The sequence below is a fragment of the Conger conger genome, chromosome 18 (genome assembly GCF_963514075.1).
Source record: "Conger conger chromosome 18, fConCon1.1, whole genome shotgun sequence".
NCBI classification, from domain to species: domain Eukaryota; kingdom Metazoa; phylum Chordata; class Actinopteri; order Anguilliformes; family Congridae; genus Conger; species Conger conger.
Genome location: NC_083777.1, coordinates 30,778,779 through 30,793,778, shown reverse-complemented (window position 1 = coordinate 30,793,778; position 15,000 = coordinate 30,778,779). Strand labels below are relative to the sequence as shown.

General features: G+C 50.4%; 1 protein-coding gene across 2 annotated transcripts in view; it reads left to right on the top strand.

The window, feature by feature from the left end:
* The window catches only part of LOC133118175 (adenosine kinase-like), a 104,673-nt gene that overhangs the window by 80,091 nt on the left and 9,582 nt on the right, over nt 1-15,000 (top strand). For both annotated transcript variants that reach the window (XM_061227973.1, XM_061227974.1), the window contains exons 8-9: nt 5,924-5,959; nt 14,449-14,563. In XM_061227973.1, the coding sequence (XP_061083957.1) occupies nt 5,924-5,959; nt 14,449-14,563 (151 nt within the window). The remainder of the gene's footprint in view (nt 1-5,923; nt 5,960-14,448; nt 14,564-15,000) is intronic.

The following is a 15,000-nucleotide window of genomic DNA, read 5'->3' as shown; positions in this document are numbered from 1 at the left end:
TTACTTATTAATTTGTGGTCTGGATAAGACCCATCCATCCATATATGGGCGGTGGAGGTTTTGCAAGCTTTTGCATAGCTGTGTTTAGTAAGCAGATGAAATGTATGGTGGGCTGTTGAAGTGCCTGCAGACACAGGAATATGTTTCGGTTCGAGAGAGCACGGTGTGTAGAAAGATAATTAACATATCCTGCCAGGGCGCCCCGGCAGATCATTCACTTTTTTGTGGTTAAAAGGAATGCTACATGAGGGCTATGTCAGTGTTGGGGTGACATTAATATCTGAGGTTCACCTTTAGGGTGTTATCACCCCACAAATCTCTCTAATCTATGTACCATTTCTGTAGCTTCCGTCTCCAACAGCCAGTAGTTTGACATCCGGGCCTTATTTGCCGTTTGAACTTGCCTGGTTTACTTAAACCCTTTGTTTTTCTGTTTGTCATTTGAAAGGTAAAACTGACACTTTAATCTGATTTAACCCCGTGTATCAAGCTGTTCCCCTTTCATGCAGAGAAGAAAAATAAATTAGGAGCTGGACGTCGGTATGGGGCTATCGTTGAGGAGAATGCCGCTTGACATTTTTCGCCCTCGTAACGGAGCAGAGAGAATGTTTGTTGACGTTTTCGCCCTCATAACGGAGAACTGAGAATGTTTGTTGTGTTCTTACCCCCCGTATCTGTGATCACTCTCAGTAGCACTCATTCTTTGAGTCATGAGATGTTATCGGAGGGTTTGTGTTTGACACCTCATGCGTTGTGAAATAGATGTTCTTTCAAGGAGCCCTCATGAGGCACTCGACACGTTTAGTGTGATTTGGCGTGAGGGCGCGGAGAGGAGCGGGGAGGGCCTCGGTGTGTCGGCTCCTGGTTTAGAGACGGTGTTATCCTTCCCCAGGCCCTCCGCAGCAACGCGGGACGAGGCGTGGAATTCGTTGTAAAAGCCGCAGTTCTGCTAAAGAGGGGCTTTGCTCGCGCATGTCGGGAGACTTGGCGTGTGCTTTCACGGAGAGGGGTACTGAGGGCCTTCTGCTCGCCTGTCTCACGCGGCCCTGTGGGGGGGGTAGTCCTTTCACCTGCTGTCCTGTGCCCTCGCTGGACTCCAGTCAATGATAGCAGTTAGCCACAGCTACCCTGCGCTACATGCTGGCTGTACTCCAGTCAATGAGAGCAGTTAGCCATAGCTACCCTGCGCTACATGCTCGCTGTACTCCAGTCAATGAGAGCAGTTAGCCATAGCTACCCTGCGCTACATGCTGGCTGTACTCCAGTCAATGAGAGCAGTTAGCCACAGCTACCCTGCGCTACATGCTGGCTGTACTCCAGTCAATGAGAGCAGTTAGCCATAGCTACCCTGCGCTACATGCTGGCTGTACTCCAGTCAATGAGAGCAGTTAGCCATAGCTACCCTGCGCTACATGCTGGCTGTACTCCAGTCAATGAGAGCAGTTAGCCACAGCTACCCTGCGCTACATGCTGGCTGTACTCCAGTCAATGAGAGCAGTTAGCCATAGCTACCCTGCGCTACATGCTGGCTGTACTCCAGTCAATGAGAGCAGTTAGCCATAGCTACCCTGCGCTACATGCTGGCTGTACTCCAGTCAATGAGAGCAGTTAGCCATAGCTACCCTGCGCTACATGCTGGCTGTACTCCAGTCAATGAGAGCAGTTAGCCACAGCTACCCTGCGCTACATGCTGGCTGTACTCCGATCATTAGGAGCAGTTAGCCACAGCTGGTCTCCTCCCGTTTTTCTCTTCTTTCGCAGGCCTTGTCTTGTGTTGTGCTTTCGTACTGTCGCTAACTGCGCTCGCTAGCTAACTGCGCTCACTAACTGCGCTCGCGAACTGTTCGGCTATGGTGGCATGGTTACTCGATTAGCGTGAATGCTGTAGTTCATTAGCACTGATTGGTTGTGGTCTCTAGACGTTTAACGCTGATTGGTTGTCATCTCTAGCTGTTCACTGCTGACTGGTCATGATCTCTCGGTGTTCACTGCTGATTGGTTGCGGTCTCTAGGTCTTCAGTGCTGATTGGTTGTGGTCTCTAGGTCTTCAGTGCTGATTGGTTGTGGTCTCTAGGTCTTCAGTGCTGATTGGTTGTGGTCTCTAGGTCTTCAGTGCTGATTGGTTGTGGTCTCTAGGTCTTCAGTGCTGATTCATTGCGGTCTCTCGGTGTTCACTTCTGATCGGTTGTGGTCTCTGGGTCCTCAGTGCTGACTGGTTGTGTTGACTGCAGGTGTTGTGGGGCAAGATATGCTCCCTCCCCCACTGCTCTTTCACTTCCTGTGTACTGAGAGCTATTTCAGTTTCAGGCTCAGAGCGTCTCTCCTTCCCGTAATAAACGCCTAATATATATGGTCACCGTTAACTATGCAGAAAAACCTCAAACACTTGGTCGTGTGGCAGCTTGAGCAGTCAGAGGGTCATGGACACTTCTGCTTTCTGACTCAGCCAGCGTATGAGTCAGACCATGGGCCCACGGTGCGGTTTGCGCTGAGCTCTCCCGCTGCGATGTTGAAAGCTTTATTTTATTTTGTTTTGTCATTGTTTATGCTCGATAATAATGTGCCTTCAGGCTGTTGAGTGATATCATGTAAACAAATGCAGATGTTTGACAGGCAGAACCCTGGGTTTGAAGGTGGTGGAGTCGGGCCTTGTGTTAATATGTTGCTGGGAGTATTGCTGCAGGAAGTGGGCTCACTGTGGGAGGGTCTCGGACCGGTCTCGGCACCAGGCCATCGTTCCATTCATTTCTTTCTCCATTTTTGATTTCACTGATCAGCCAAGGAATCAATTTACAGTCTTATTTTTTCTGAAATTGAGTAACATTTTTTTAAAATGCATTTCTTATTTTCCTTTTAAAATGTCCTGTGTGAAGCACTACTTTGACACTGTGTTTGTACACTGCGCTCTACAAAAGAAACATTCACTGGATCCTCTGACGGCCTTCAGCAGAGATATGTGATCAGAGATGTTGAAAATCTAATTTAGCTTATGATGAAGCGTTCCTAACATTCATCTCTTCGGCGCACCTAAATAAGATCTGTGTGGGAGTGTTGGGTGAACTAGACTGTGTCAGCAGACAAGTTGGCAATCAGGGATAGACAAAAAACTCTTAAAATATATTTTGCGACAAAATACAAAACCCCTTCCAAATACATTCTTATGACAAGTGCACTCTGAGAAAGCTTCCACAGTGATGTACCTTAGCCACTAGGCTCCAAGCTGCCCCCCTCCAATACGGCTCCACCCCCCTCTTTGAGAGACTGCCAGCTCTAACTCCACACACAAATTAATCGCGCGTCTGTCGTGGCTTACCGAAACCGCACGCCAGAACGTGTGCTGGTGACGCCGTTAACGAGTCTGTGCTTTTTATTGACTGTTTGAGCTGAGCGGGGTTCTGGATGTTTTCTTGGCCGCGCCGGGTGTGTGTGTGTGTGTGAGTTTGGGCGGCGCTGGAAAATCGCGCTGAGGGGTCTGGGGACGATCCTGGCAGCGCGGCCATTTTGTCACCCAGAGCAACTTGAGAAGACGCCCAGGCGTAACTCGTGCTAATTAGCGCTGAAGCGCTGCCACACACAGCCGTCCTGCGAGGAGTTCTGCTAAAAAAACGCTGGCGTCAGTCTCGCCCAAACGTACGGCGTGTTTACTTCATGCACAGATTACTGCTACCAGCGGCTAACAGAGTGTTTCTCCATCACCTGCCCGGAGCCTTGCTAGTGGCTACGGTACCTGACTGGGACCCAGAAGGTTTGGGGGGTTACTCTCTGATCTGGTTTAACTTGCATTAGCCAATAATTCCCAATGCCTTCATGATGGCTTTGGGGAGTTATGAATTTCTGATTTCTACGGGGATGTAGTCATGTATTGGCTCTTCAGAATCAACTGCAGCATCTCTGTTTCAGATTATCGACGTTGGAACGCATTAGCACGTTAGCGCGCGGTTGTGTTTTATTAGCCGTTTAATGAACCTAATGCACAAATTGGAGGAATCTGCAAATCCGAAATCCCTCTCAGCCACTCAGTGAGTGTGTGTTTTTATGCTTCTTTAATAACATAAGCAGGAGGGGAGCATCGATGCTAATTCCTGCTAATCTTCTGAATCGTTCTGCCTAATCACTCCCGCTAAACTCTGTTAGCGAGCAGCGTGCTAAACGGGCGAGTGTCTCACTGTGTGGCGGTAAACGGCTGAGGGGATTTCAGCCGGAGGCCGCGTGAAAATATGGACCAAGGGTTGCGTCACCCACTGACTACCCATGGGCTGGGAACTCGAGTTGACCGGTGCCGCCACGTTGTAGAATTCGAGGCCAGAGATTGCGCAGTAGGGAAGGCGATGCGGCTCCTCCATTAACCGTGTGTGAGAGAGAGAGAGAGAGAGACATAATCTGTCCCTGATTCGTCCACATCGTATCGCTGTATTGCCCTTGTAATATGACAACGTGAAGAGAATCGGCACAGGGAGGCATTAGACGAAGAATACAACACAGACTTCAGCTACATTTTCTTGTGGGGGAGTTTGCATTTTGACATCTGCTTTCCTCTGTTCCTGTAATTCTCTGTGGGTCCGCCCCTTGGAATGACCTGGCATTGTGACATTGGCGTGGACGCCCCCGGTGGAATGCTGGGAAGTGTAGTCCCATTGTGCTCCCTGCAGCAAACTGCACTGTACGTAATGCCAGCCCAGTGTGCGCTGTGTCAGATCGCAGCAATAACCGTCTGCACTGTCCCCTGGCAGTCTCACACAATGGCTTCTCGGAGGGTTGATGCGACACGCCATGTTGCAGAAATTTGCTGCCACTTAAAAAAAAAAAAAAAAAAAAAAAGTTGCTTGTTCCTTGTCTGACATGTTTTGGATGTTCTGTAGTTTCTTATTTCTAATGGCTTGTGCACCCACTGCGGCAAAAATATAAAAACACAGAAGGTAATTAAAAGAATCAGCGTTGTAATTAAAACCACCCTTGATCCATCTGTGTTTCTCTTCATAAATCATCCTTGTTTTTGTTTTTTGGTTCCTGCATTCTGAGGGGCTGGCGGTGGTTTCAGGCAGTGCACGTTACCTGCCGGGCAGCCTGACCCCAGTAGTCCTGGGTAATGGTGTTGTAAGCTGTGTAATGAAGTGGGCAGATGTACCAGTGCTTCGAGGGGCCTTTGAATACTAATTGCAGTGTTAACAAAGCCAAATTGTTCCTGCTGCTTAATCTCTAAAGTGGCTCACAGCTTGAGAGGCCATGGAAGAAAAGGAGATGCCTGAGCTGCCAAATAATCCTCTACCCTATATCAGAGCCCCCAAATAGTCCTGTTCCCCATATCTGAGCCCCCAAATAGTCCTGTTCCCCATATCAGAGCCCCAAATAGTCCTGTACCCCTTATCAGAGCCCCCAAATAGTCCTGTTCCCCCTACCAGAGCCCCCAAATAGTCCTGTTCCCCCTACCAGAGCCCCCAAATAGTCCTGTTCCCCCTACCAGAGCCCCCAAATAGTCCTGTTCCCCATATCAGAGCCCCAAATAGTCCTGTACCCCATATCAGAGCCCCAAATAGTCCTGTGCCCCATATCAGAGCCCCCAAATAGTCCTGTACCCCATATCAGAGCCCCAAATAGTCCTGTGCCCCATATCAGAGCTGTGGCGGGGCAGGGTGTCACATGACCCAGGCCTGGGGGAAGGTTGGGCATCATGCAGGGTGGGGTGGTGAGTGACATGGTCTGGACAGGGCAACACAGGATGGGGAACAGGATGATTTGGGACACAGACATTTGGGGGGTCAAACATGGAGACCAGGACTATTTGGGGCTCTGATATGGGTGATACCCTGCCCCGCCCCAGGTCTGGGTCATGTGATACCCTGCCCCGCCCCACTCAGAACCTGGATTCTGTAATTACTACCCAGAATCCTCTCATTAACCCCCTGTTTTGTTTGTGTTGTTTCAGGAAGCCGCCACATTCGCCAGGGAGCAGGGCTATGAGGTGAGTCTCTCTCTCTCTCTCTCACACACACACTCACACACTCTCACACACACACTCTCTCACACGCACACTCTCTCACACGCACACTCACGCACTCACACACTCACACACTCACACAAACACACTCACTCACTAACTAACACACACACACACACACACACACACACACTCTCACACCCTGCCCCGTTCTTTCTGTCGAGGATGAACTTCTTTTTTGGACAGTGATTGATGTGCTGTTGCACTCTGCGGGCCCTTGCAGCAGTTGCCATGGAAACCCGGCAGTCGTCATGGTTTCTTTGTTCGGCGGTGCACTCGGCATCGCCCGCACGCTATTCGCTGAGCGGTGAGCAGGAGGGTCTGGGCCAATGAGACGGCCCGACAGAGCGGCACCAAGATCAGCTTCATTACGAGAGTGAGGAGATCAGCTTCATTACGAGAACATCAGCTTCATTACGAGAACATCAGCTTCATTACGAGAGAACATCAGCTTCATTACGAGAGAACATCAGCTTCATTACGAGAGAACATCAGCTTCATTACGAGAGAACATCAGCTTCATTACGAGAACATCAGCTTCATTACGAGAACATCAGCTTCATTAAGAGAACATCAGCTTCATTACGAGAGAACATCAGCTTCATTACGAGAGAACATCAGCTTCATTACGAGCCTGAGAACATCAGCTTCATTAAGAGAACATCAGCTTCATTAAGAGAACATCAGCTTCATTACGAGAACATCAGCTTCATTACGAGAGAACATCAGCTTCATTATGAGAACATCAGCTTCATTAAGAGAACATCAGCTTCATTACGAGAGAACATCAGCTTCATTACCAGCCTGAGAACATCAGCTTCATTACCAGAGAACATCAGCTTCATTACGAGAGAACATCAGCTTCATTACGAGAACATCAGCTTCATTAAGAGAACATCAGCTTCATTACGAGAACATCAGCTTCATTACGAGAGAACATCAGCTTCATTACTAGAACATCAGCTTCATTAAGAGAACATCAGCTTCATTAAGAGAACATCAGCTTCATTAAGAGAACATCAGCTTCATTACGAGAACATCAGCTTCATTACGAGAGAACATCAGCTTCATTACTAGAACATCAGCTTCATTAAGAGAACATCAGCTTCATTAAGAGAACATCAGCTTCATTACGAGAACATCAGCTTCATTACGAGAGAACATCAGCTTCATTACTAGAACATCAGCTTCATTAAGAGAACATCAGCTTCATTAAGAGAACATCAGCTTCATTAAGAGAACATCAGCTTCATTACGAGAGTGAGAAGTGGTGATTCAAGCCCCAGTGTGGCCACAATAAGATCTACACAGCCGTTGGGCCCTTGAGCAAGGCCCTTAACCCCGCATTGCTCCAGGGGAGGATTGTCCCCTGCTTAGTCCCATGTAAATCACTTTGGATGATATGTCAGCTAAATAACTGTAATCTAATGTAATATTTATTTACCTTTATTGTACCTGGAATAATTCCCATTGAGTCCTGTCCAAGACTACAGCACAGAAATCTTCCCATAAACACACAACACGACACGAAGATTGACATTCGCATATGTCAAATAATAATTGATGATTTACTGTCAAATAATTTTGTGCTTATCACCTGAGTCAGCGCCTCATGAGCAATCGGTGCGCCCGTTAGTCCTTTAATCCTGTTGTATGATTGTGTGATGTTGCTCATTAATATCTGGCGCGGTAATAATTCAGTTGTAATGCTTACGTAATGGGCTGTAATGGCGGGGCTGTGTGCCGGGAGGGGGGTGTTGATAACGGTAATGAAGACGTTCCGCTGGCAGGGCCGTAATGGGACTGCGCTGCCACTGTTAGCGCGCGTTCAGACGGCGGGCAGATGTGAGCTCTCAGAATGATATGCTTAAATAATTTAAGTGGCTTATCTTTGAGATGCGGAGTCTCGCCGGGCGCGTTCCGCCAGGGCGCGTGAATAATTGTCTTCCGGAATCAGTGGCGGCGGCGCGGACGTGCCCGGGGTACTGAGAGAACCCCCCGACGGCGCTGACGGTTCTGAGAGGTGGTGGGGGGGGGGGGGTGCGGAGGCGTAGCGTCGCAGAAGGTAAATATGAAAGGCTGCGTGTCGTGTCGTCACGCGCGGGGAGAGGCGCGCTGCTCGTGTGTCGTTGATTCTGCGCGCCGCAGGAACGAGCGTGCAAAGTTTAGACTTCACAACTTCTGCGTTCCCGGAGAAGCGCGTCGTTGCACGTAGCCAGCGCGCGGAGATTTGCCGTGTGCAGCCCACAGATTCCACTGAAGGGGGAATTAGCATCTCACACTCTTGAATTAGCATCTCACGCTCTTGTTGTGAATTAGCATCTCACGCTCTTATTGTGGCCGCTGAGCTCTGGCGCTGGAACCCGGCGTGGCGGAGACGGCTGTGATTGGCTGTCCGGGCCGTGTGAGAATGTGAGCTTTGGCTGGCAGCCAGGCCCAGCTGACGCAGTGTTCCAGGCGGTGAGAGGAGTTTGTGTTTGTGCTGAGAGCCACACAGGCACCCTGCTCTCACTGCCACATCACTTCCTCTCACATCTCGCATCACTTCCTCTCACATCCCGCATCACTTCTTCTCACATCGCGCATCACTTCCTCTCACATCCTGCATCACTTCCTCTCACATCCCGCATCACTTCCTCTCACAGCCCGCATCACTTCCTCTCTCATCCCGCATCACTTCCTCTCTGAGCTGCTGGACTGTTGTCTGTCAGAGGTGGACAGGGGGTCCAGCCTGGATTGGCTAAAGCGGACAGACTTGTTGCATTCTGACTGGATAAGATGGATTGATTCTTGGATTCTGTAGGCTTTAGGCTGTAGGTTTTAATGTGGTTCTAATCCTGGTGTAGCCACAATAAGATCCGCACAGCCGTTGGGCCCTTGAGCAAGGCCCTTAACCCTGCATTGCTCCAGGGGAGGATTGTCTCCTGCTTAGTCTAATCAACTGTGCATCGCTCTGGATTAGAGTGTCTGCCAAATGCCATGAATGTAATGTAATGTTAACAGTAATATGGCCTCTGTCTCACTTATATAAAAATGTATACAGGGCATGTAATCAGTTATCAGTGATGGGTTTGGATTGCAGGTGTCAGTAATCAGTTTCAGCTGGTTAAAGCTAGAGAGCCTCATTTGCCTCTTCTTTTAGTAGTATTCATGTATTGTTGATTTGGGACAAGTTACATAATTTGGCAGAAACGCAAAATAAACGGTTTAATGTTTTTTTTGTTTGTTTTTGTTTTTTTACACACATTCCCGGAAAAGGTAGTCCTGTACTTGAGTAAAGGCTGAGAATGCTCCCCGTCTCCCGCCCTCCTCTGCTCCCCGTCTCCCGCCCTCCTCTGCTCCCCGTCTCTCGCCCTCCCCTGCTCCCCATCTCTCGCCCTCCTCTGCTCCCCGTCTCTCGCCCTCCCCTGCTCCCCATCTCTCGCCCTCCTCTGCTCCCCGTCTCTCGCCCTCCCCTGCTCCCCATCTCTCACCCTCCTCTGCTCCCCGTCTCTCGCCCTCCCCTGCTCCCCATCTCTCGCCCTCCTCTGCTCCCCGTCTCCCGCCCTCCTCTGCTCCCCGTCTCTCGCCCTCCTCTGACCGCTGATCTGCAGCAGGGCGGGTGCACACGCTGTAATTGCGAGCTCCTGTAATGTGTAATGTGAGTGTCCTCGTGCGTCTTAAACACGCGTCTCCGCACGGAAACGCTGCGGGTCAAAACAACCGGTCGCTCCGCCGATACCTTCCCCGCTCTCTCTGAGCGGAGCGAGCCGCTAATGAAGCCGTTAGCGTCTTTATCAGCCCCTCGTTAGATAACATCTGAGGCTCGTCGCTTCCTCTGAAGGGGCCAGTGGTGTGGCGTCCGTGGCTGGCGAGGGCTGATCGAGTCACTTCCTGCTTCCTGTCGCCCGTGGATCTCTGTAAGGGGGGGGCATTTTCATTTTCATTAGCCCTAATACCGACGCCGGATCTGACATCCTCATACAGCACACACACGTACGGCCGGACACACGCACGCACACACACACACACACACACACACACACACACACACACACACACACGTGTGGAAATCTCTTTTTCATTAGCCCTAATGCCGACGCGGGATCTGACATCCTGGTGCAGCGCTGGTGGATAATTAAGAGAAACCGATTCTGCGATAATTACGGCGAGAAGAACTACAGGAGTGGCGTCGCTTTTCGGATTTCTTATTTGGACGATTACTCCAGAGCCGAATATGGATTTTCCCGTTACGAAGCTCTTGTGCCGAGAGCAGATCTGCTTTTTCCCGTTAATGTGCCTCATTCTCTGTGTGTGTCGGGCTATAAATATCTCTGCCATAACTGCTTTCCTTGATTGTTGCATTATTAAAGTAGGGGGAGATCTCTGTCCGCTGTATGAAAGTGGAGACTGTCCTTTTTAACTTGTGTTAAATCTCGGCGGTTTAAGCCTTACCTAGAGCCAGTTCACTCTGGCGTATCTGGGCTGGATTCATTTCAGAATCAGAGAGGATTGTCCTTGGGCCGACATCGTTTGTTAAAGTGGGGAAAGGTGAGGTGGGGGGGTGGTGGGGAAATGGACCCTCTTGTTTTTGTATCAACGAGCCGTCAAATCAGAACTGCAAAACAGCAATCGACACGCTAATGCAGTCATCAGCAGCTCGCCGGGTAGAACGGATTCATCTGTTTATCCGTGTACTCTGCGTTTGAATGGGAAACTCGGAGCGGAAGAGGTTCCTCTGATCTGCCTGGTGCATGCCGATGGGGAGATGGAGAGGTGGGGAGGCGGAGAGATGGAGAGGTGGAGAGGGTTGATGAAATCGCTCCCTCCTGGTGCTTATAGCCCCTGACGGTGCCTGGGTTAAATTCACTTGCGCAGACTGACACACACACACACACACACGTACAGCATGCGCACACACACTCTCACACACACACACACTCACACACACTCTCACACTCACACTCACACTCACACACACACTCTCACACTCACACACACACACACTCACACTCACACACTCACACACACACACACACACACACACACACACTCAGCAGTTACCCTCTCCATTACTTAATCGCCTGCCTCAGCCTCCGTGTTCTTTATTTTGCGAGAGAGCCCAGTGCATTGTGGGTAATTGGGGGACGTGTGTGGAGGGGTTAGAGCCCGGTGCATTATGGGTAATTGGGGGACATGTGTGGAGGGGTTACAGCCCAGTGCATTATGGGTGATTAGGGGACGTGTGCGGAGGGGTTAGAGCCCGGTGCATTATGGGTGATTAGGGGACGTGTGTGGAGGGGTTAGAGCCCGGTGCATTATGGGTGATTAGGGGACGTGTGTGGAGGGGTTAGAGCCCAGTGCATTATGGGTGATTAGGGGACGTGTGTGGAGGGGTTAGAGCCCAGTGCATCATGGGTGATTCGGGGACGTGTGTGGAGGGGTTAGATGCCTGGGGGGAAGGAGACCTGGTGACAGGGCCTGTTGGGGGTTAGGGTTAACAAAGGAATTGACCATGCTGTTCCAATACTGTATGCAGGGGTGGCGCTGGGCATGCCAGGAGGAGTGCCTGATTGGCCCAGAGCCCCAGGAGCAGTGTGTGATTGGCCAGAGCCCCAGGAGCAGTGATGTGATGTTTTGGTATGGGGGGGTGGGGGGGGGGTAGTCTGTGGGGGGGGGCTCTGCACAGCTTCCGTCACACCACCCCGGTAACCGCGGGAGACGCCCCACCCACTCACTCTGAGCCCTGAGGGGTTAATTACCCAGCAGCCCTGACAGGTGATCTCCCATCAAAGGGACGCACCCCAGGGGGTTACCCACAACCCCCTGGGGCAGACGCTGCGCTGGGATAACTGCCTGAGAACGTTCCGGAGACTTCTCTCCCATCCTGTTTTACCCCTGTCTCACAAACCACCCCCTCCCCAGCCTGGATATACCCCCCTTCACAGAGCCGAGATCTATCTCCCCCACAAACAATCTGCTGAACAGATCAGACACCAGAGTTTTTGTGAGTGTAAAATATGCTGCGAAGATATTTTATGGTGTGAAATGAAAGCGTTTTAACATGGAGCGCAAAACCTCTACTGACCGTTTAAACCGAAGCCTTTTCCCCCGAAATAACGGTTTCCGTTGAACTGTGTTCAACTGTCTCAGAGTCTTTAGAGGCACTGACAGCACTTCTACAGCAGCACACACCAGCCTGTACAGGATGCTTAAAGACCAACTGGAGCTCTGTCTGTGTGTGTCTGTATGTGTGTGTTTGTGTGTGTGTTTGTGTGTGTCTGTATGTGTGTATATGTGTGTGTATATGTGTGTGTATATGTGTGTGTCTGTGTGTGTATATATATGTGAGTGAGTGTCTGTGTATATATATGTGTGTGTGTGTGTGTGTGTGTGTGTGTGCGTGTGCGTGTGTGTGTCTCTCTCTCTCTGTCTGTGCTCTGTGTGTGCTCTACATGACTGTGTGCTCAGTGTGTGTGTCTGTGCTCTACGTGTGCACTTGTGTGTTTGTGTCAGGAGGCACATCTGTTTCTGAGTGGCTGTGTGCTGCTGGCAGGATGCATAAAGCAGACGTGTGTTTTACAAGACCCTGCAGCCCTGCGTGCCCCCCTCACCCCCCCCCTCCCCCCACGCTCTAATGAAACACCTCCCCATCTCACCCCTCGCTCTCCTCGGCTAACGCTTCTCTTCTGTTAGGCCTTCTTAAACCCTTTCTGTCCTTTACACCTGTTCAACCAATCAAAATGAAAACCCAACTAAATTCTCAACGTTCTCAACCATTAGCCAGCCTCGGGGGTTTGGGTGGAGCCAGTTGATACTGGGCTCGGGACTGAAAGGGTTAAGAGCAGACGCGTCGCCTCATATCTCCGTAAGTGTGACATTGAAGTGCCCGTACTCCACATGCTAAGCGCTATACGCTATACCCGTTCGGCAAGAGCCGAGAGGAAACTCCCACAATGAAACATTAATCAAACACTGAGCCAAGTTTGGCCGGCTCTCGTGGAGCAGCGTAATTGGCTCGCTGCTCCAGAGGGAGGGGCTTAGCAGGGTCAGCTGATCGCTGCACAACAGCACCCCGGGCTCCTCGGAATCACGGTCACGAGCACGAGACGAGACGGCTTGAAGAAGGCGTGTCGCTCTCCTTCAGGCCGCCGAGGGACGGGGTGTGGGCGGTGTATCTAATACTAGCTCTAATTGACAGGGTACAATTGGCTACCAAATTGGGAGAAAAAGGGAAAAATTTGAAATAAATGTAAAAAAAATAAATAATAATTATCAAACACTGGCGCGTTTCACTGTAGTTTGCCTTGGTTTCCTGAGACCCAGGAGAAAAAAAAAGTTTCAGGATTTGACTTTTTCTTGACATAATGCAAGCGTCTTGGATGACAAAAAGCCTGTTGCAGTGAAAACATTTCCAAAATATAAACTTAATTACATTTTAATTGAATGTTAAGAGGCATACTGTGCAGAGCTCAGGGAAGCCAAAATATAGTGTCCTGTAAAATGACTGATGCTCATTGGACAGATAATATCGCACAGACTGTACCGCTATCTGCCATGTAAACGCACAGGGAGGCGTCCGGCGACAGGTTTACTGTCCGAACGACACACCGGCCACTGGACCGCCCGATTGGACGTTCGTTCTGAGAGTATGATGTAAGCTCTCAGGTCCAGGTGAGTCGGCATGGCGACGCGCTCGGAGGCGGGGTTTAAATGGGCGTGAGGTCAGACGGGTTGTTGCGGTGTGTCCGCCCGCTCCTCTGGCGGTCTCCGTAGTTACGAGGCCCCGCTGGCCTGCGGGGCAGTTTGTCAGCGCTCCCGTTAAAGCGCGTTTAAGGCCGTGCGTTTAGGCACTCTCGCACACGCTCCCCTCCCGTTCTCTCACCCGGCTGCAGACGGGAGCGTTTATAAACCACCCCGCTGGAGCGTCCGCCATTTTGTCCTGGCGGGTTTGTGAAATTTATTTCCCCCGCTCCGAGCGGGAACGACCTGTCGGAGCGCTGCCAGCTTCCTGTCTGTAACGGGAGTCTGTCAGGAACCCAGACGGGACGAGGAGAAACACGTTTATTATTTTTTGGAGGCGGGGGAGGGGGGGGGGTGGGGGGGTCATTGGGGAGAAATGTGGAAGCAGCTGGCTCTGGCTGGGAGGGGAACAGGTCCCCCCCCACAGGACCGTTAGCAGCAGGAAGATCACTGCAGCCACTGCTACAGCTCTGAGCTGAGCCAAAACCACCTGGGCCCAAAACGCCCCCCTTCCACCCCACCAAAGGCGCTTAACTGGGGCCCAGAAGGTTGGTGGTTCAAGCCCCATTGCCGCTCATGTATGTGGAAGTAACGCTGAGTTTCGGTGTGAAATTTTAGGCCACCGTATTCTAAAGCAGTCGGCTGTCGTCACATTTACTGAACGTTATTTGTAACTCCTTTGTCTCGGGATCATGACGGACAGAGTCGTGTCTATTCCCGTTGTCCCGCAGACGGAGGACATCGAGGAGATCGCCAGGAAAGCGCAGGACCTGCCGAAGGTGAACAAGAAGAGGCAGAGAGTGGTGGTGTTCACGCAGGGGAAGGACGGCACGGTCCTGGCCAAAGGTAACAGGGCCCTCCCCGGGGAGCCTGAAACGTCCCTCTTCATTGGACATGTTTCTGGGGCGGTGTGTGCACACACACGCACACACGCGCACAATGCAAGGCGGTTTGAGCTGATGGGAAAGACAGTAATTATGAAACTGACGTTGACAGGGAGTGGTCCCATAGTTTTTTTTAATTTTTATTTTATTTTATATTAACCAATTTTGCCTTTGATGGTGAGGACCATAATTGCTCCATTAATGAAATCTGTATAATAGAAAATACATATATTTTAAATATTGATGTTAATTACGTGTGAAAACCACATTCTTTAACTTGGTTATTGTTACATGTGTTACTTAGAAGAATCTAACCCCAGAAGATCCCCTTTTCAAAAGCAGTTGTTTATCCTGTCATGCATGTAGATATGAATTTTGCCGGACAGCATGAAAATACTG